At 51.9% G+C, this 19,887-nt stretch overlaps 1 protein-coding gene across 1 annotated transcript; it reads left to right on the top strand.

Annotated features, from left to right (window-relative positions):
- The first annotated feature begins 474 nt into the window (after positions 1 to 474).
- On the top strand, positions 475 to 19,654 carry Il17d (interleukin 17D). Its single transcript, XM_038309554.1, has 3 exons — positions 475 to 489; positions 872 to 1,167; positions 19,336 to 19,654. Exons 1-3 carry the CDS (start codon positions 475 to 477, stop codon positions 19,652 to 19,654), a joined length of 630 nt encoding a protein of 209 aa, XP_038165482.1.
- The last annotated feature ends 233 nt before the right edge of the window (positions 19,655 to 19,887 follow it).

The following is a 19,887-nucleotide window of genomic DNA, read 5'->3' as shown; positions in this document are numbered from 1 at the left end:
ACCCTGCCTTTAGCTGAATAAGAGGCACGGAGTCATTTTATGAGTATTAAGGGGGAAACAGTTTCCTCTCGCCTCACAGAACATTAACTTTATTTTTTAATCTCTAATATAATTCTTCGAACTACGAAATCGCAGAAGACGAGGTCCCAAGGAGGAGAGTCCTAGGTTTGAGTTCATTCATTTCCAAGTGGCCTGTCCAGCTCCTGGACCGCTTTTAACGCCTAGAGAAATCCGTTTCCTCTGAGCCAAAGTCGGCCTCCCGACTGCATCCCCGCCGCCCCACTGGTCGGTGCCGAGACGTCGAGGCCAGTCACCACCTCCTCCTCCAGCCAGGCGGACCGCGCCAGTCCACTTCGGTGGGGGCGACACCCAACCCGCAGGCCACACGCCCCGCGTGTGCGGCGCCTTTATTTACTTCGCTCAAGAGCCATCAGCCCCCCTCCTAACAAGTCTGGAAAGCATTTCGGCGACGCGATGCTGGGGACACTGGTGAGCGCCCTCGGGGGGAACCGGCGGCGGCATGGCCGAAGCCGGCCGGGCTGGGGCTGAGGGTCGGGGGACGATGGCCGGGAGCGGCGTCTCACGGGCACTCGCAGCCCGCCGCGCAGCAGCCCGGCAGGCACACGCACACGTGCACGCGCGCCCCCCAGCCGCCCCCCGCGCGGGCTCCGGCTCGGGGTGGCGGCGGCGGCGGGGGCCGGGGGCGCGCGGGCCGGCGGCGAGCCGGGCCCCGGGGGCCGCGAGGGCGGCGGGCGGGCGGGGACGGCGCTCGGGGGCCGGCCCGCGCGGCGCCCATGCTCGGGTAGGGCCTCACGGTGTGCGGAGCGGCGGGCGGCTCCCGCGACGCTGAGCGCGGCCTGTCCCGCCGCAGGTCTGGATGCTCGCGGTCGGCTTCCTGCTGGCCCTGGCGCCGGGCCGCGCGGCGGGCGCGCTGAGGACTGGGAGGCGCCCGGCGCGGCCGCGGGACTGCGCGGACCGGCCGGAGGAGCTTCTGGAGCAGCTGTACGGACGGCTGGCGGCCGGCGTGCTCAGCGCCTTCCACCACACGCTGCAGCTCGGGCCGCGCGAGCAGGCGCGCAACGCCAGCTGCCCCGCCGGGGGCAGGCCCGCCGACCGCCGTTTCCGGCCGCCCACCAACCTGCGCAGCGTCTCGCCCTGGGCGTACAGGTGAGCGGGCCTGAGGGGCGGGGCGGGGCCTGCAGGACAGGTGGGTGGGGCAGGGTGGAGTCGTGGGGCGGGGCCTAGTGGGCGGGGCGGGCGGGCCGGGTGGAGCCTGAGGGATAGGCGGGCTGGGCTCGAGGGCCGGGTCCCGATGGGGATCGGGTGGAGCTAGCGGGATGGGGCGGGGCCAACTGGAGGCTGAGGGGCGGGGTCTGAGGGCAGGTGGGCGTGGCGGAGCTGATGGGTGGGGCAGGGTGGAACTCCCAGCGTGGGGCTGGTGTCCACTGGTCGGTGAGCTCCGGGAGGAGCCAGGAGAGGCAGATGGAATAAGTAAATTGGTCTCTACAGAGGTCTGTCACGTTCTTCAAAGAAATACTGTCCTCTTGCCAGCTCTTCCTGCATTTGTTATGCAATGAATACCAATCGACCGCCTATTCTTTACCTGATCCATCGTGAACGACCCTTTTTTAATTCTGTAAGAGGCACAGGAGGCCTATGGGAGTGTGATTTGGAGGAGATTGGGAACTGAGACCTAGGAGGCACACCCTCTGAGAGGATGTCTGGGGAACTGAACATGGGGTGACAAGAGAAGCTTCCCATGTGTGGTAACTTGAAATTGAGGGAGGGAGGGAGAGAACATCCTTTTGGGAGTGAAAGTGACATTCAAGACACGCGGAGGATAGGCCAGATTCTGAGGATGGCCTAATCCGGGGTTGTGTTAAAAGAAGAGCATGCCAAAAAGGGAAGTGTGGGCTGTGTAAGTAGTGTGGCCACACGGGCCTGTGCAGACGATGGTAACTCCTTCTTGAACTCCTGTCAGAAGGCAGAGGAGGGAGCGGAGCCCTCACACTGCCCTGAAGATGAGAAAGAGCTGCACGATATATGGGGGTGGACTCTAGGGGAGGACAATGTGGCCAGGAGAGAGGAAGGATGTGGCGCCTACAGAACGCTACCAGCAAGGCTTTGCTATTTGTTAGCCTTGTCATACTGGAGATGGAGAAGTATCCCACCGCTGAGTAGCGTGTTTTTGCTTTGTTTTGGGACAGGGTTTCTCTATGTAGCCCTGGCTGTCCTGAAACTCTCTCCATAGACCAGGCTGGCCTCAAACTCGCAGAGATCCTCCTGAGTGCTGGAATTACCAAGAGCATATGGTCACCACTCTTGTGTTCCGGAGAGGATGTTATTAGTCAGTTTGCCATTACTGTAACATATACCTGGGCTGAACAAGCCTTTGCCATGGGGAGGACACTTGAGCAGCAAACCAAACCGTAGCAGGTTCCAGTGGAGAGGTGTGGCTTGCTGCAATGCTTCCCCAGGTGACAGTGAGGCCTCAGCTGAAGCAGCACAGTGGAAAGAGAGAGTAAAGGCAGGTGCGACAAGGGTATGACCTATGTCCTGGGTCATCCAGGACTGATTTTGTCAGTTCCCTCGAACTACACCCCCCCCAATTGCCCAGCCCCTCAGGCTGTCCTAGGAAGCTGAAGTTTACATCCTCCCTTGGATGGCTGCTCTTCAGGCTAAGATCAGCTGTGGTCCATCCCTTCTCACTGTCCCACCCCATGGAAGTGGGCTCATAGGGGGGCACCCATCCTAGCTCTTCAGGGAAGCAGTGCTGGAGTTGAAGCTGGCCTAAAGGCCACTCTGAGCTTAAATACACACAGAAAACACCCAGCAAGTCCCAATTGCTCTGTAGGCATGTCTCCTGTGGCTCTGGCCAAGGCTGTAGAGCATAGCCTGTGATAAGTGTTTGAAGAGGAAGTGTGGCGTGAAGCCTGATGCCTTCAAGAGGACGTGGACAGGAAAGAGCAAAGCTGAGGTCCAGCTGGGAGTTCTTCACTCCCGCACCTACGGAACATTAGGGCAAGCTGTTCCTGCTGCAGGCCAACCCTGGTGTCTTCCATGGCCACATTGGAAAGCAGGGAAGGGGCAGGGAGGGAAGTGGTTGGTGATCCCCCATACCTGGGGTAACTGGATCTGGTGGGGCCGCTCCCATCTGCCACTGGCCAGGTCAGACAGCTTCAGGCCCCTTGTTCATCCTCTTCCATAGTATTTAGCAGCATTGGTGAGCTGACCTTGTGGTCATCCCCATCCTTCAAGTTGCTTACCCTTTTTGGAAGGAAGCTAGGCTTTAGGGGACCATGCCAGGCCCTTGCTGCAGGTGCTGACAGTTGAAGCTGGCCCCGTTGCCTTGCCTCTCTGTGTGCTCCCCCGATTATCCCTCACTTCCTGAGTTGAGGAGGGGTAGGAAAAGTGCAACCCAGAAAGTACAGAGCCTCATCTGTGAGAGGGCCGAGGAAGGACTTCTGAGAACCCTGGTGGCCTGAATGGACATGCTCCCCTCCCCCAAAATTCCACCAGCTCAGGTGCAGGAGTGACACCAGCTACAGAGGTAGCACACTCAGCCTTCCTCAGATCTGCAGATTCTGCATCCACAGAGCCAAGTTGCAGATCAAGAATACCTGAGAGAACTAGCCTCTGTGCCGAATACGCAATCTTTCTCATTGTTACTCCCTAAGCCGTACAGAGCATGGCTGTGTTAGGTGTGTAGAGATGGCTGAAGCCTACCGGAGGGTTTGCGTAGGTTCCATGCAAATTCAACACCATTGTTTATACGGGACCTGAGTGTCTGGGGAGCTTGTTTTCTCCTGGATTCCCAGAGCTGTTCCCTATGGTGATGGAGGACTGAAATGACCACGTTCTTATAGGCAAAGCAGGGTGCTAAGGGAGAAATAAGGAAGTACAGAGTTAGAAATACCACAGCACAGGAAAGATCGCTGTAGGTGGAATCGGGGTTTAAAGCAGGCACTGAACTATCAGCAGGCTTCTGTATTTGGGGAATGGCGATCCTGGTTTCAGGACAGCTGGGTCTCCAGCTGGAAGAAAATATGGTTGGATTTCACTCCTATGCGACAACAAATTCCAGATGATTCAAAGATTTAAGTGTAAAAAAATAAGGCCACAAAGAGGAAGAAAAACACGAGCAATTTTATTTATAATCTTGGTGTGGAGGAGGCTTGTTTAGCAGCTCACAGCCCCAGACATCATAAAAGATAAGATTAAGAAAATCAGTTATATAATTACATGCTGTGTCGTCTTGGCAAAACAGACTAGAGTACAGGGCAAGCCAGGGGAAAAATGTTTGCTACTGAGTTACAAAGGGCTTCTCTCCCAAAGAGCCAGAACCATAAACCGATAAAGCCAGTGACCTCAAGGGAAGATGGGCCATGGTCAGGCACTCAGTGGAAGGGAAACCACGTGACCTGGCTTTCTCCAAGTGAAGAGATGAATATTGCAGTCTAGGGAGCAAAACACATGTAGAAACCAAGGTGAGAAACTTGGTTTTTTTGCAGCCATCATCAGGCTGCTTTGATGAAGGTGGAGGAAGAAGGAAGCCTGGGTGCAGTGGAGGCGTGTGAATTGGGATGACTTGGAAAGGAAGAAATGGGGATTGTAATTATCCAAAAGTATGTCTTGAGAAGGGGACTTGTTGTTACCCAGGCTGGCTTCAAGCGCTGGGCTCCACTGATCTCCTGTTCCACCTCCTCAGTGGTTGGCACACCTGTGCCTGGCTCCGTATCACACTTTATACACCTGACCCATGATCAGACTTCTCAGCATCTCCCCTGCAGACCCATGTATCCACGTACCAAATGACTGCTGAATAGGATACTAGTCGTTGCTGAGCAACCAGGGTTGGAAAGTATCACTGTGTCCACCAATAGACTGTGAGTTGCATAAAACAGAGCTCTGAAGAGGGAGGCAGCGTTTAGATCACAGAAGCAGATCAGTCGGCATTCCTCAAGGGAAAAGGTGCAACTAGCATGCAGTCGCTTTAGTGCCGAAAGAGAAATTGACAGCATACATACATAATGATACTTTTCTTTCATTCTTTCTTTGAGTCAGACTCTAGTATGCCGCTCTAGCAGGCCTGGAACTCAGAGTGCTGGAACCAAAGCTTAACATGATCACACCCAGCTACATTTTTTTTTAATAAAAGATATGGGTCTCATTATTTTGTTCAGGCTGCTCTCAAACTCATGAGCTCAAATGATCCTCCTGCCTCAGCTTCCCGAGTATCTGGGCTGACAGACTTGTGCTAGTGTGTCTACTGGAGACGTTTTCTTTGTTAAATGGGGAGAAGGGTTGGCTTCCAACCCTGAGGAAAAGGCAGACATTGCGGAAATGCAGCTTTGGCTTCCGAGACACACAGAGCCTTGGTGTGAGGGGCTTGTTTGCTGCTCAAGGCTGGGGGCTCATGGAAGGGGTGCTGTGGACATTGAGGTGGGCTTTTCAGAGCTCTGTGACTCCATGGCTGGGCTGAGCTCTGAAGACGTCACAGTTTGGACATTAAGAGACTGTTGCCTGGTAACAAACCCAAAACAGTAGACTTGGGATACCGGACACCACTGACTTCATCCATCCGGCGGAGCCCAGCGCGTTATTAGGAAAGCATCATTCGTCTCCCAGAGCATAAAAATATTTTGTCTTTCACCTTGTGGCATGATGTGTTTGTTCCTTCTTTGCTTAAAAAGTAAAAAATGCCAAAAATAAATCAACTTGATTGCTCAGGGAGATTTTTAAACAGCAGATTAATATATTCAGAGCTCTATTGCCGGGACACTGGAGTTTGTTAAAGTTTAAAGACACACCAGCTTGTATGATGACACTCTAAAGATAAACACCTGCCAGTACTCTAAGCAATTTTAGCTTGTTTATTCTAGTAGTAGGCTAAAAAAATTTATTTTCTCTGGGATATGAATAATGCAAAATCGTTTATTTTTAGGCTTTATTTGTTTTTTATATAACTTTCCCCCATCCCCAAGACTCTAAGAGTCTACACCTAAATTTATTTCACAACAAACAATTTTGTCGGCTCTTGGTGACCAACAGCAAGTAGATGTGCCACAGGCCTGTGGGCGGATGCCAGGGTGACCCTTTAAGTCCTTTCTAATGTTCTGTGGTCTGTGCGCTCTTCTGGCAACCCCCTGAGGTGAGTCCATATGTCCCTGATTTTCCCTCTTTCCAAGGTAACTTCAAGTTCAAAGTTCTGCCTTCCAGAGCTCTCCACAGGAAGAAGTCCCACTTCCTATAGCCAGCACTTGTGATGTGAGCACTGTCTCCATAAACCCACCCTGTCCTGGGCGCCCCACACCAGACGCTGGAGTGGCCTTGCCACCTCTTCAAACATCCTGGTGGAACAGGCCTGAGAGCAAAGGTTGGGGAGGACAAGTGACTTAAAAACAGACACACAGAGCCAGGCAGTGATGGCGCACGCCTTCAATCCTAGCACTCTGGAGGCAGAGTCAGGTGGATCTGAGTTCAAGGCCAACCTGGTCTGCAGATCAAGTTCCAGGACAGTCAGGGCTACACAGAGAAATCCTGTCTAAGAGAAACAAAACAAAACAAAACCCAGACACACAGGCCAGCAGATGTCTGAAGGGAGTAAGGGGTGACCTCAGCACCTACCCACAGGTGTGTGGCATAGCCTCAGTGCCTGAGAACCTTCCGCCCTCAGAATGCACGAGTGCGGTGCATGTGGTCTCCAGTTACTCTGTTAGCGAGGAGGCAGGGTCACCCCTGCCCAGTGATAACCTGAGCACTCCGAGTGGTACTGGGCTCTGACCAACTGTGGCCTGCTCTCCGTGTGTGAGGAGAAACGGCCAGAGTGATAGACAGGACGGCTCATCTAAGCAGTCCTTTTCCCTGTGAGGTGTCGGTTAGTTTTGCCATCTTCCCCCAATGGCACCCTCGGGTCTTAGTTACCCACCAGATGTTAGTAGGGGCTGTAGGAGCCAACAGAGGAGCAAGGGAGCCACTGGCCTTGAGAGCTGCTTTGTGCACAGGTGCCATTCACATCAGTTTCTGCCCAGCAAATCTTTTTAAAGAAAATTTAAAGCTCAGAGGCAGCAAGGTGGCGTGTGCATACCTGCCATCCCAGCGCTCAAGGGGCTGAGGCAGGAGGATCATGTTTGGGAGACTCTTGGACTACATAGCATTACCCTGCTTCAAACATCAAATAAATAAACATTACGGAAAAGTACAGAAATCAAGAGCACCGTTGCTTCCACCGCCCTCACACTTGACTTCCTTTTCAGCGACTTCAGTTTCCCAAACTCAACTGAAAATACTAAGTGGGAAATTCCAGAAACCCATAAGTTTTAAAATGCCGACAATCTCAGTAGTGTCACGAAACCCTGTCCTTCCTGAGACATTTGCTCCACACTGTGCCCTCTGCCCTCTCGACAGCGGCTCTCTAGTCATCGTGGCTATTGTAGGGACATCCAGGTATTGTCATGCTGTGTGCAGGTGACCCCTGAACGGTCGCCCTGTGATATGTCAGGATACCATGCTCACTCCATCTCATGTTGGATCATCTCTGAGAAGGGAGAGTAGTGCAGTGAGATTATTATGGTATTTACTGCTCTGTTTTATTTCAGCTAAGCTAGAGTGCCAGATTTATAAGTTAAACTCTAATATGCTATCTGAAGCTAAGACATTCCTAGGAAGGTATCTACTGGATAAGGCTTGAGGGAGAGGAGGGGACTGCGCTTATCCTTTAAAGACATTACTATTTGCCTTTTAAAGACACTCTCTCCCACCTTTATACACTTTCAAATTTGTGCCAAGGCTCCAGTGCAAGGAGATCTGCAAACTGACCAGAGTCCCAAGCCGTGGGATCCATCTTTCCTTGCAGTGGTAACTCTGACCAACAGGGGGCAGCACAAGGCAAGCATCCTGCCAGATGGTGGCCCAGGGACTCTCATCCCTTTGGAATTTGGGGTGGCAGTCCTTTCCTAAGTAAGTTTTTCCCTAGTGACTTCACTCTTTCCTACATCTCTGGTTCATACCTGTGGGTTACTAAAAAAGACTTTATGACAATGTCGCAAAGCTGTCTTCCAGGAAAACCAGGATTCTGTTTTATCTCCTGTGCTGGACGAGCCACAGTAGCACAGGCACTATGACCCTCCCACACTAGCTCATCAGGATAATGTTCTGTTAAGAAAGGAAGGGGGCCGGGCGGTGGTGGCGCACGCCTTTAATCCCAGCACTTGGGAGGCAGAGGCAGGCGGATCTCTGAGTTCGAGGCTAGCCTGGTCTACAAGAGCTAGTTCCGGGACAGGCTCTAGAAACTACAGGGAAACCCTGTCTCAAAAAAAAAAAAAAAAAAAAAAAAAAAAAAAAAAAAAAAAAAAAAAAAAAGAAAGGAAGGGGGTGACTTGGGGAAAGGGACAGATGCCCCCGCAGAAAGAATGCTGTCGGTCTGGCTGGAGTCTCCACAATATTGTCCCTGTTGGTCACTGTAGAAAAGGAGGCATACTTTTTTTGGTTTTCCCAAGCAGCTTAACTAAGAGATGTTGGCATCTTCCAAATATATGCATATGATGGACAAGTGACCTTGACTTTGTTCAAGTGCAGAGCTGACCTCCCCCAGTGGGCTTCTCAGAATCCAGCCAGCTCCGCTGCACCTGTCACCTGTCAGGGATAAAAATAAACGCATTGTCATGGAGCATTGTTCCCGGATTACCGTTGGCTTTGATGGCTGCTGGCTCCCCCCCCCCCCGGGCCAGGGCTTTACTTCAGCATGCAGGGTGCCGCCAGGGAGGATGACAATATTTCACTCTCTGGACACCTCTTTCAACGCTCCTCACCTGAATAAAATGTGTGTGCCCATGCCAACAGGAGGATTTGGGCAAATGCGAGCTGTCACACACAGGCCTCCACAGATGGCACATTGGGAAGGTGAAAGAGAGGGGGCTCATCTCCCCAAATTACTAAGTTGTCGAGGAGAAAATACCAGGAACTCTTAGAGTTGAAGAGGCCAGGCTAGTGTATGTGAGCGGCCCCTCCATGGTGACAGCTGCCTCCCTGGGCCAGGTGGGCTCCTCCCTCACACACCCTACGCCTGCTGTCCCCATTGTTCCAAGGTCGGGGACATCAAAGATGGCTCCGGACCCACATTCTGCAGCTTCCCCTGGAGAGCCAGCAGTCCTGTGGGCCCAGGGAGTTTTTCCTTTGAAGAGCTGCTTCCCAGCTGCTCCGACTGTCACATTTGCCATGACAGAAGAATGAAAGCCTTCTAGAGATCTGGGCTTGTCATTCTCATTCCATCTTCTTGTGCAAGACCCACTGCCTCCAACCATCATCTTCCAAATTCTTTCCTAGTACTCTGTCCTCTGGCTTGGCCACTTGGTGAATAGGTTTTGTGGAGAATAAATGGATCCCCAGGTTGGAGCATCACTGTGTGCCCGGTGTGGGACTGGATGCTAAGTATCCACAGACCCCGCTGCAGTTTCCCACGTTGAGAGGGAAGACGCCATCACTGCAGTACCTCTATTCCCCCCAACCCCCTCCCGGCATGTGAGAGGGAAGGTGGGCAGGTGAGCCTGCCTGCTGCTAGAGGCCCCCTGGAGCTGCCTCAGGCTCAGCCTCAGCTCTGCCAAGTTCGGATGACAGCAGCTAGAGCAGGATGGACCTCTAAGTGTCCTTGGCCAGGTGAAGCCCTTGGGGATCTACGTCCTGACAAATTTTTCCACATCCTCTCTGATGAGAAAGGCGCCGTGTTTTCTACTAGGGCCAGAGGAGGGTTTTTCAGTGCTTCTTGGCAGCAGACCCTGCAGCTCTTTGGCTCCCTGGGGCCTTAGCAAATGGAAGGAGGGTGGAACTGATGGGCCTGCTGGCCACAGCTTCCCCCTAGAGGGAAGCTGTTTGTACCCTCCAGTGTCCCCAGTTACCCCCTGCTTCCCCCATGGAATCCACTGCTCCAGCCCTGGAGCCCTGGTCAGGAGTTCATATGCAGGGAGACTCCTATAGTGTGCAGAGTCCTGCCCACCCCAGCTGCAGGGAGGGCTAGCTGTAAAGGGAAAATAGGAGATTAGAAGGTTACAGATCCTCCCCACACACACACCTTTTTTAACCCCCAGTGCTGGGAGTGGAGCCTAAAGCTTCTCTCAGATGAGGCCAACACTGTACCGTGGACAGACAGTCAGCCCTAAAACCCTCATTAATTTAGTATTATTATTATTGTTTGTTTGTTTGATAGAAGACAGGGTCTTGTTATATAGCCCAGGCTGGCCTCAGACTTGTGGCAATCCTCCTGCCTCAGCTTTCCAAATGCTGGGATTACAAGTATGCATCATCATGTCTGGCTTCATTACTTTTCTTAAATGTGGAGACCAAACAGCCTGAACAGGGCTGTCTGTGAGAATTATCTGGGAGGCTTTTTAAAAAATAGCAACATCATGGCCCCATTCCAGAGCAATTAATTCCGAATCTCTAGGGGTGAGGGAAGAAAGAGCCTTGCTATTTTTACAAAACTCACTTGTGTGCCTTCAGTGAAGCACAACTAAGTCCCACAGCCATTCCATGGCAGTGCCAACTCGGGTTATAACGACCTTCCGTGTGAACTACCGTTAGCATGGAGGGCAGTCTGGGCATGCTTTGCTCAGACAGAAAAGGCACCGTGAAAACATGTCATCCAATTGTTGCTGTCACTGTGTCCATGGTAACAGTGGCTAGCCATCCAGTGCCAGATGTGGCCAGACACGGCTCGATGCAGCCATATTTCTGCAGACTCATCTTCAAGATGCCCAAGTTAAGTGAGCACAGAGCAGGTGGGCACTCGGAGGGTGGGCAAGTGTATCAGGCTGCCTCAGACCACCAGCCCCCAACACATGACAGAGTCAATATTAGTTATGAATGCTTGGCCTTATCTTCTGCTTGTCCCACTAGCTCCTATTACTTAACCTGTTTCTCTTCATCTACCTTTTGCCTCAGGCCTTTTCCCCTTTCTTTTATTTTATGTTCTACTCTGTGTCTGGGTGGCTGGCAGCTGCCTGACTGCCAAACCTGGGCATCTCCCTCTCTCCCTGGTTCCTTCCATCTTTCCTTTCCTGAGCCTAGATTCCTCCTGCTGCTTCTCCTCTGTCTGCCAGCCCCGCCTACCCCTCTACTGCCCAGCTATTGGCCCTTCAGACTTTTATCAGACCAATCAGGTGCCCTAGGCAGGCAAAGCAACACATTTTTATATGGTTGCAGAAATGCAGCATAAACAAATGTAACACACCTTTACACAGTTAAAGTACTATTCCACAGCATACAAGACTGTAGATTATAATTTGGCTCTTCTAAGATATGTTAATTTTTACTAGCACACTAATTGTGCATGTTCGTGAGGCACCATGTAAGGTTTCAGTACATGAGTACATTATATAATGAACAAGTCGTGATGACTGGCACACCTCTCAGGAAGCAGGGTTCCATGTTATTCTTTTGGCTGGCTCTTTAAGGGGCAAACCACGCCCACTCCTGCTACCTTTGACCTCTCGTTGCCATCTTGGATCCTTCTCTTCCTGCCCTCTCCTGGCGTGTGCACACGTGTCTCTCTGTCTCTGTCTCCCTCCCTCCCTCCCTCCCTCCCTTCCTCCCTCCCTCCCTCCCTCCCTCCTTCCCTCCCTCCCTCCTTCCATCCCTCTCTCCCTCCCTCCCTCCCTCCCTCCCTCCTCCCCTCTCTCTCCTCTAAGTAATAAATGTCCACTTGTATGTCTGCCTACTGTGTCTATGTGCCTTTTACCCGCCCATGTCCACACCCGCCACTGGCTCTCCCAAACTCGGCTGCGAGCTGTCTCTCCTCCTCGCCACATGGCGGAACCAGCTCTCCCTGGGATGAGCCACCACTAGTGACCCGCCCGGGGATCTTGAGCTACCCGCTCGGGACCCACGAGGCTCTGTCTTGGGACTGGCTGCTCCCAGAGTCCGCTGCCTGCCTACAGCTGCCGCCTGGGACTTTATAGCATTTTAAAAAAGAAGAAAACCATACTTGGCGTATGGGAACTTATAGTCCTCCTGCCTCAGCCTTCTGACTGCACATTGACACGTGTGTGTCAGGCACCACACTCTGCCAGAACCTTCCTTTTAAACGAGCCGTGCGTGGTTCTGACAAAAGGACGCAGTAAGCTCCATGTTGGCGGTCTTGGCTGCACGGACAGGGCCTTCTCAGAGGAGTCTGGGCTTTTAGTGAAGGAAGCTGCTTATCCCCAGAGATCCCCAGGGATCATCTACTGTCTTGATCTTCCCATTAGCTTTTAATCACCTCCAGTCTGGTGGCAAGTCCACCCCCCCCCCCCCCCCCATTTTCCCTGGAATCTGTTCGAGGGTTCCTGGGCCTTCTCCTCCCCTGTGAGTCTTAGAATCGGTTTGCCAGGTTCTAAGCTGGAAAGTTGGTTATAGACTAAAAGAGTCGCTGGCCGGAGGGAATTTTCCAAGACCTTTCCAAAACTCAAGCCTGGTCCGAAGGCCTCAGGAAGCTGGCGAAGTTACCTTCCTGTCACACCGTCCCCTTCAGCTCGCAGCCGACTTGCTCTGGGTCCCTGGTCAGTGCTTAAATCAACAGTTTCTTTCCAGGACTCCTATCTGACCGTTCCCTGCCTTTTCTAGAAAGTCTGCTGGGCTGAACTCACTGGCTCTCCGTGCTGCTGACTCAGGCTGCTGAGGCCATCTTGTCCCCACTGACTCACGGGTGCTCTGGACTTCTGGTCAGGACCCCTTAGCCTGGTGCCTGGTCTTGGGAATTTTTGGATTCCCCCCCGGGGAGAATCAGTAACCCTTGAGTTCTGCTGCTTTGAAATGGAAATATGTTTTTGGAAAGTGGCAAACTGTGCTGGTGGCTGCCCAGCTACCCTTGGCCCTCAGAGGGCACATCAGGTGGCAGATTCCGATTGGGAACGTGTTCATTGTTCTCGGAGCCCCGCCCCCGCCTCCGGAACCGCCGGGAATTGTTTCCTACGTGTCCAGGCCCCAGGGGAGCGCTCTTTTTCTGTCGCTGCTGTCACTCACATTCCTCCAAGGGCTCAGCTTCCACCACTTCTAATCATCCCTGGAGGACTTGTCCTTTGTTCTTGGATTAAGCCCCGGCAGCTGTCACTCACCCCCAGCCAAACTTCACACGGAGCCAGGGCCGCTCCTGAGATTCGTCAGTGGGGAAAACTTGATGTGTTCCAGGCAGGTCCCGCGCCAGGTTTGCTCAGAGCAGCGTTTTGCAGAGACAACGGGGACTGGCCAGGGAGGCCAGGCGGGGTTTCTGCTGGGCTACGTTTCCATGTTTGGAAGAGTAAGGGTCCTTAACGGAAGCCTTGCTCCTTCTGTCCCAAGGAGCTGGTGATTCTTCAGATTAGGCAGGAAGCTGGGCATCCACAAACGCAGGGGCTACTTGCCTTCCTATGGTGCTGGTCACTCTGCGTGAGTGCCCCTGCTGTGGATGGCACATCTGGTCTCCATGTTGAGCACCTTCCCGTGCAAGGGAACAATCCAGGTCTCAAAGACACATTTTGAAAATCCCTATTGCTCATTCCTTCGTCCTATCCCAGGTGGTAGGTAGAGATGGGGGATGTGGGGGTCTTGTCACCAGCCTTAGTCAGTCTGAAGGCTTCAAGGTGAAGTGGAAAGGTTTGGCCTGGAGTGCTAGGATGGGTATTTTTTGTTGGATGAGGCTTTAGCCACCAGGTGCCCAAGCAGTAACAGTTTGACCTACAAAACTAACGAGAGAAGCACCTGAGAGCCGGTAGCTCCTGAAGGACACCCAGGATGCTGGGCGGCGCCGCAACGGGTGGATGATGGTCTCAGGTCAAACAGCTGTGCCAAAGAGAAGCTCCTCATCTCAATAGGTCTTCTGGGACTTCTCTTGGGTTCTCCAGGAGTCTCGTTGGATCCTGGGCGACCCGGCTTCTTTCCCCATCCAGGGAGCTGTGGGATTAAAAGCCTTGTCCTCTGCTCTGGCTCCAGGACCATTCACTATACACCAGATCCCTAGCCTGCCACCACACACGTGAGCCCACATGCTCACACACTCAACACATGCATGTTCACACATGAGCACATGCCCTTAAACATGTCTGTGTACCACACATGCTCACACTTGAATCTCCACACACAGGTTCTCTGGAACATTCTTACATTCACACACATGCTCTCACAACTCACACCCAACCTCTTCACACATACGGGCTTACACACAATCATTCTCTCCTACACATGCTCATTCCTTCCTCCCCTGCCAACATCCCTGTGTAAACCCTTATACATATCATCCAAACCCAGTGGTTCCACCCTTCCTAAGGCTGCAACCCTTTAATACAATTCCTCATGCTGTGGTGACCCCAACCATAAAATTATTTTGTTGCTTCTTCATCACTGTAATTTTGCTACTGTTTTGAACTATAATGTAAATATCTGATATGCAGGATGTTTGATATGCGACCTCCAAAGGGGTCATGACCCGTGTGTTGTGTGTTGAGACCACTGCTTCCGCCATTGTGACCTTTGCAACAGTTGCCTCTTTTCTGGTCCTGGTGTATGCTGCTACATTCTGCTGAGGCTTAGCGAAGCCTGTACCTACTGTAACCACATCTTCCAGGTCCCTGAGGAATTTTCCCCAGACCCTCCACTGGACTTGGCTATGGTCTCAATGCCTGGTGCCCATGGTCGTGCCTGTCCATAGGCCTTAGATACAGCATACACGCCTTGCCCAGCATGCTGGAGTACCCAGGGCTGGCACCGTCTCCATTCTCTGCAAACCACCAGCCAGCAAGGGTGCTGCCAGGCAGACCTGCAGCGTCTCTCACCACATCTTTCTGAGGCCTCAGATTTCAGCCAGGCTCTCCCTGGCTCTCCCATCAGGGAGATTTAGAAACTATAAAGTTTTGGGGTTTTTTTGTATTTTTTTCTTGTGGTGGTTTGAAAGAAAATGGCCCCCAAAGGGAGTGGGACTATTAGGAGGTGTGGCCATGTTGGATTAGGGGTGGTCTTGCTGGAGGAAGTGTGTCACTGTCGAGGTGGGTCTTGAGGGCTCATACATGCTCAGACCACACCCAATGAGACAATTCACTTCCTGTTGTCTGTGGATCGAGATGTAGAACTCTCAGCTCCTTCTCCAGCACCATGTCTGCCGGCATGCCTCCATGTTTCCTGCCATGATGATAATGGACTAAACCCCTGAAACTGTGAGCCACCCAAATTAAATGTTTTCATGTAATTATAAAAGTTGTGTTCATGGTGTCTCCCCACAGCAATTGAAACCCTATTTCTCTTTTGGCTCTTCATTTAAAAATAATTTCAGGCTTAGACATGGGGCTACACAACTATAATCCCAGCACTCACGAGGCATAGGCAGTCAAATATCTATGAGCTGAGGATAGCCTGATATACATAGGGAATTCCAGTATTACCAGGGCTACATAGTGAGACCTTGTCTCACAAAAAAACAAAACAAAAATTCAAATTAGCAAAAACTGACATGAAATTAGGGTAAAGAATTTCCGTATCCCCCTTACTTGGATGTTCCCACACATCCGATGATCAAGATCAGAAGATAAGGCTGGAGAGACGGCTCAGCATCGGGGCACTCGCTGCCCTGGCAGAAGACCCAGGTTCGGTTCCAAGTGCCCACATGGCAGCTCACAACTGCCATAACTCTCACCAAGGGATATGATACCTTCCTCTAACCTCTCTGAGTACCAGGCAAACGTGGTACACATATACACATGGCAATCTAAACACACACATAAAGTAAAATAAATCTGAAAAAAATTATAAATCTGGACGTGGGACTGGTCTTACTGGATTACTTAATCTTTAGATGTTGACCAGAATGCACGGGATGTATACAGCTCATAGACTACCCAACCCCAAGTGACTGGCTAGTCACCAGAATGTCCCTCTTTTGGGATTAGTGTTTTTCTGTTTTACTGAGCATATAATAGATCACTGTAAGGGGCTCAAAGTGTCAGGGCTGCACCATAGTAAACCAGGTCTGCAGCATGGTGTCCTGGAACTCCCATGCTTCTGCTCAGGACCCTTTCACACATGGCTTCCGCGTCTCCTGTAGGGATGCTGTCCTGGTGTTGCTCTTGGCGTTTTCTGTAGGGATTCTGGGCTGGTGTTGCCCTTGGTGTCTGCTGTAAGGATGCTGAGCTGGTGTTGCCCTCCTGTAGGAATGCGGGGCTGGTGTTGTCTCGGTGTCTCCTGTAGGGATTCTGTCTTCCCAGTCCTGTGTGTTATTGGTTACGTCTTCACAGTACCACTGAGAAGCTTCTACTTTGGTATGGAAGTGTCCTCCCACGGTCACGAGGTAGAATCTCAGTCTCCATGTGCTGATGGTGCTCGGAGGCAGGCGCTTGGGAAGTGACTAGATCATGGCACTCCTGGATTGGCATTAATGGCTTTATAATAAGGAGAGATATGAGCTGGGGTGGCTGGTCTGTCTTGCCAGCTGATATGCCCCATCATGAGAGATATTCAAGAAGGCCATCCATGTTCTTGAATTTCCCAGACTCCAGGATCAACTGAGCTAAACCTCTTTTTTGGAGAGTGGTTGAAACCAGCATTCTGTGTCATCCACTCTGGCCTTGGATGCTGATCTTCCTGCCTTAACCTCCCCAGGGCTGGGATGTACCACCATACCCAAATAAATGTCTAGTCTTCATAAATTACCCAGTCTCAAGTATTATGTTATAGTTACAGCAAGTAAACCTAAACCGCTTCTGAATCCACACGTCTGAAGAACTGGCTCCACCTCTGTAAGTGTTAGAGCAGCCCCATTTCTAGGCTCCGCCTTTCTCAGTCTGCAGATCCCATCTCTGAACTCAGCCCCTGTACCCTTCCTTTTCAAACACTAGAGTCCCCTACTACCATTCTCCTTCCACACACGCCCATGAGCTAGCACACGTAATGCAAATCATATCCCAAAATGCAGCTCCCACCTTTGACCAAGATCTCGCTCTTTATCCCTGACACGCTTCTGCCATGAAGTTGGGGAGATCTTTCTAAAGCATCACTGGATCACTTTGCTCTCTGAAACCTGTCAGGGTCCTGACCCGGGTGTCACTCGCCACTCTGCGACCTCTCAGCTTGTGCTTTTCCCCTGATACACTCCCCGGGTCTCACTTTGACCTCCACTCCAAATGCCCTTTGACCCCTTTGATCTGGATCAGTCATTTCCGTTTATTTGTGCTCTTTCTACCGCATGTCTCTGGTGTGCACAGGTGGTTCTGCCTGAAATAGAACTCAGATAGGAGTTGGATAAATGCTGAAAATAATTGGAGACATTATGTGTCTAGCTATTTAGGACTCCTTCCCCTTCAAATGTTCGGTAAAAGGGAGTGTCAGGGGAGAGGGAGATAGGTCTATTCTGCTCCCAAACCCAATGGCAGAACTGAGCAAACAGTAATAACAAACTTTATTATTATTATTATTATTATTATTATTATTATGTGCATTGGTTTTTTTCCCTGCTTGTTTAGCATGTTTATCTCTGTGAGGGTATCAGATCTTGGAGTTACAGACAGTTGTAAGCTGCCATATGGGTGCTGGGAATTGAAACTGGATCCTCTGGAAGAGCAGCCAGTGTTCTTAACCGCTGAGCCATCTCCCTAACCTTGAAACAAACTTTAAAAGCAGATTTTTCACCTACTTTGTGTTGGCGGGAAGCACAAACGGGCACAATCCGTGTGTTTGCTATAGAAGTGTCTGCCTTATCCCTCCACCCAGTTATGAGCTTTCACCCCGGCCATTTCTCTGGTCCCTAGAACAGCGTGAGAGGGGAGTTGAAAGGTTCCATGCCCAGGAGACCTTCCTGGCCCCCAAATCTGACCTTTCTGCAGACCAGTTCCCCTCCTCGACATGGGTGCTCTGAATGTACTGTCAAAGGGAGGTATTTTATTGGCAAGCGTCCTCATTGCATTAAGGATGGAAAGAAAGCGTGGCTCAAGGTTGGACCATTCTCTGCAGGGATGTGGCCTGTGGCCTCCCCTGCCCACCCAGGAACAGAAAGATCTCCAAGCCCATCCCTCTCCCTCTCTTCTGTTTTCTTCACTAGGCTCAGGCTACTCTTTGGTGCAGCCCATGCTAGCACATAGTAGGTCTTCAGGTGTGTCTGCTGCTGGACAGGTTAGCAAGGTCAGGGCTCAGATTTAATGGATGTGAGGGTCTCTAGAAAGAGCAGACCCATAAGAGAATGCCTGTGTTCTAGATTATGGACATGGTTGTAGGCACACAGAAGTTTCTCCTGGATTCTGCCCATGAGCCTCTGCAGCTGTGTAGTTGACTGCTGGCTCTCCTGGGCTTGTTTTGTCTCCAAGTGAGCCACCTGATGTAGCTGACCTATGGCCTGATGTAGCTGGCCTATGACCTATGGCCACAGCCTGTCCTGGAGTTATTTACATTTGGCCTCTGAATTGAAACTTGGAGGTAAATCAAAGTGGTGGAATTTAAGATTATTTTCGCTTCTCAAATACCCCAGCCAGGCCTCCTGGCAGCATTCTCGTCCCCCGCTGCTGCTTTAGCTCAGAGAGCGCAGCGTGGCCTTCTGCACAGGTGGGGCTGTCTGCAGGAGCTGGGACTGGAAGCATCCGAGCTGCAGAGCCTGGCAGGCCCGGAGCTGGAATCGCAGAGATGGCTCCTCAGGGCTGACAGGACAGCCCAGGAGGATACTGTGGCCACCTGCGTGTGGTACCAGGTGAAGAGGGTTGTTTTTTTTTTTTTTAAATAATTTATCTATTTATATATATACTTGGTGTTTTTTACCTTTGTTTGTGGATTTGTTTGCTTTTTTGAGACAGTTTCTTTGTGTGACAATCCTGGCTGGCCTGGAACTCACTCTGTAGACCAGGCTGGACTCACAAGAGCGTTTCCTGTGCCTCATGGTGTGCACCACCACCCAGCTGCACTTGTGTGCCGCACTTTTACCTGCATGTGTGTCTGTGTGAGGCTGTCAGAGTGTCCAGTTCACCGGAACTGGAGTTACAGACAGTGTGAGTCACCATGTGGGTACTGGGAATTGAACCCAGGTCCTCTGGGAGGGCAGTCAGTGCTCTTGACCGCTGAGCCATCCCTCCAGCTCTGACACAGGGTAGTTTTACAGGCATCAAGCATGCATCCGGCATCTCAGATATGACAGAGGTCAAGTGCCATGATAGAGCCATCTTTTCCAGGTCGGGGCTCACCGCATAGTGGTGTAACTGTCTGTTCCAGGTAGGCCCTCCCAGTATGCTAACTGCTGGATGTGTTGTGGGTCCCAGGCTTGCTCAAGTCTTCGTGTGGCCTGGCTTGCTAGGTAGCCCAAGCTGGCCATGAACTCGCGGTGATGCCTCTGCCGCAGTCCTCACTCTTTCGCTCTGTCGGCAGGATTTCCTACGACCCTGCTCGCTTCCCGAGGTACCTGCCTGAAGCCTACTGCCTGTGCCGAGGCTGCCTGACCGGGCTCTTTGGTGAGGAGGACTTCCGCTACCGCAGCGCACCCGTCTACTCCCCGGCCGTAGTGTTGCGCCGCACAGCGGCCTGCGCAGGAGGCCGCTCAGTGTACGCCGAACACTACGTCACCATCCCGGTGGGCTGCACCTGCGTGCCCGAGCCGGACAAGGCCTCGGACAGCGCCAACTCCAGCATGGACAAGCCAGGAGCCAAGCTGCTCCTCGGGCCCAACGACAGGCCAGCTGGGCGCTGATGCCGGGGACTGCCCACCACCAACCCAGCTTCCTGCATCTGTCCCCACGTCGTTCCCCACCCCCGCCGCTGCCCACTTTTTCCCAAGGCACAGCTACACGAGCTTTAAATATATTTGTATTTTTCAAAGTAGACACTACATACCTAAGGCTATTTTGAATAGAGGCAGAAACTATTTTCATATTAGTAATTTAGAGCAAGCCTGTTATTTTTAAAATTTCCTCGACATGCAAG

The sequence above is a fragment of the Arvicola amphibius genome, chromosome 13, assembly GCF_903992535.2.
Source record: "Arvicola amphibius chromosome 13, mArvAmp1.2, whole genome shotgun sequence".
NCBI classification, from domain to species: Eukaryota; Metazoa; Chordata; class Mammalia; order Rodentia; family Cricetidae; genus Arvicola; species Arvicola amphibius.
Note: the sequence above shows the minus strand (reverse complement) of the source record. Positions and strands in the feature narration are given on the sequence as shown.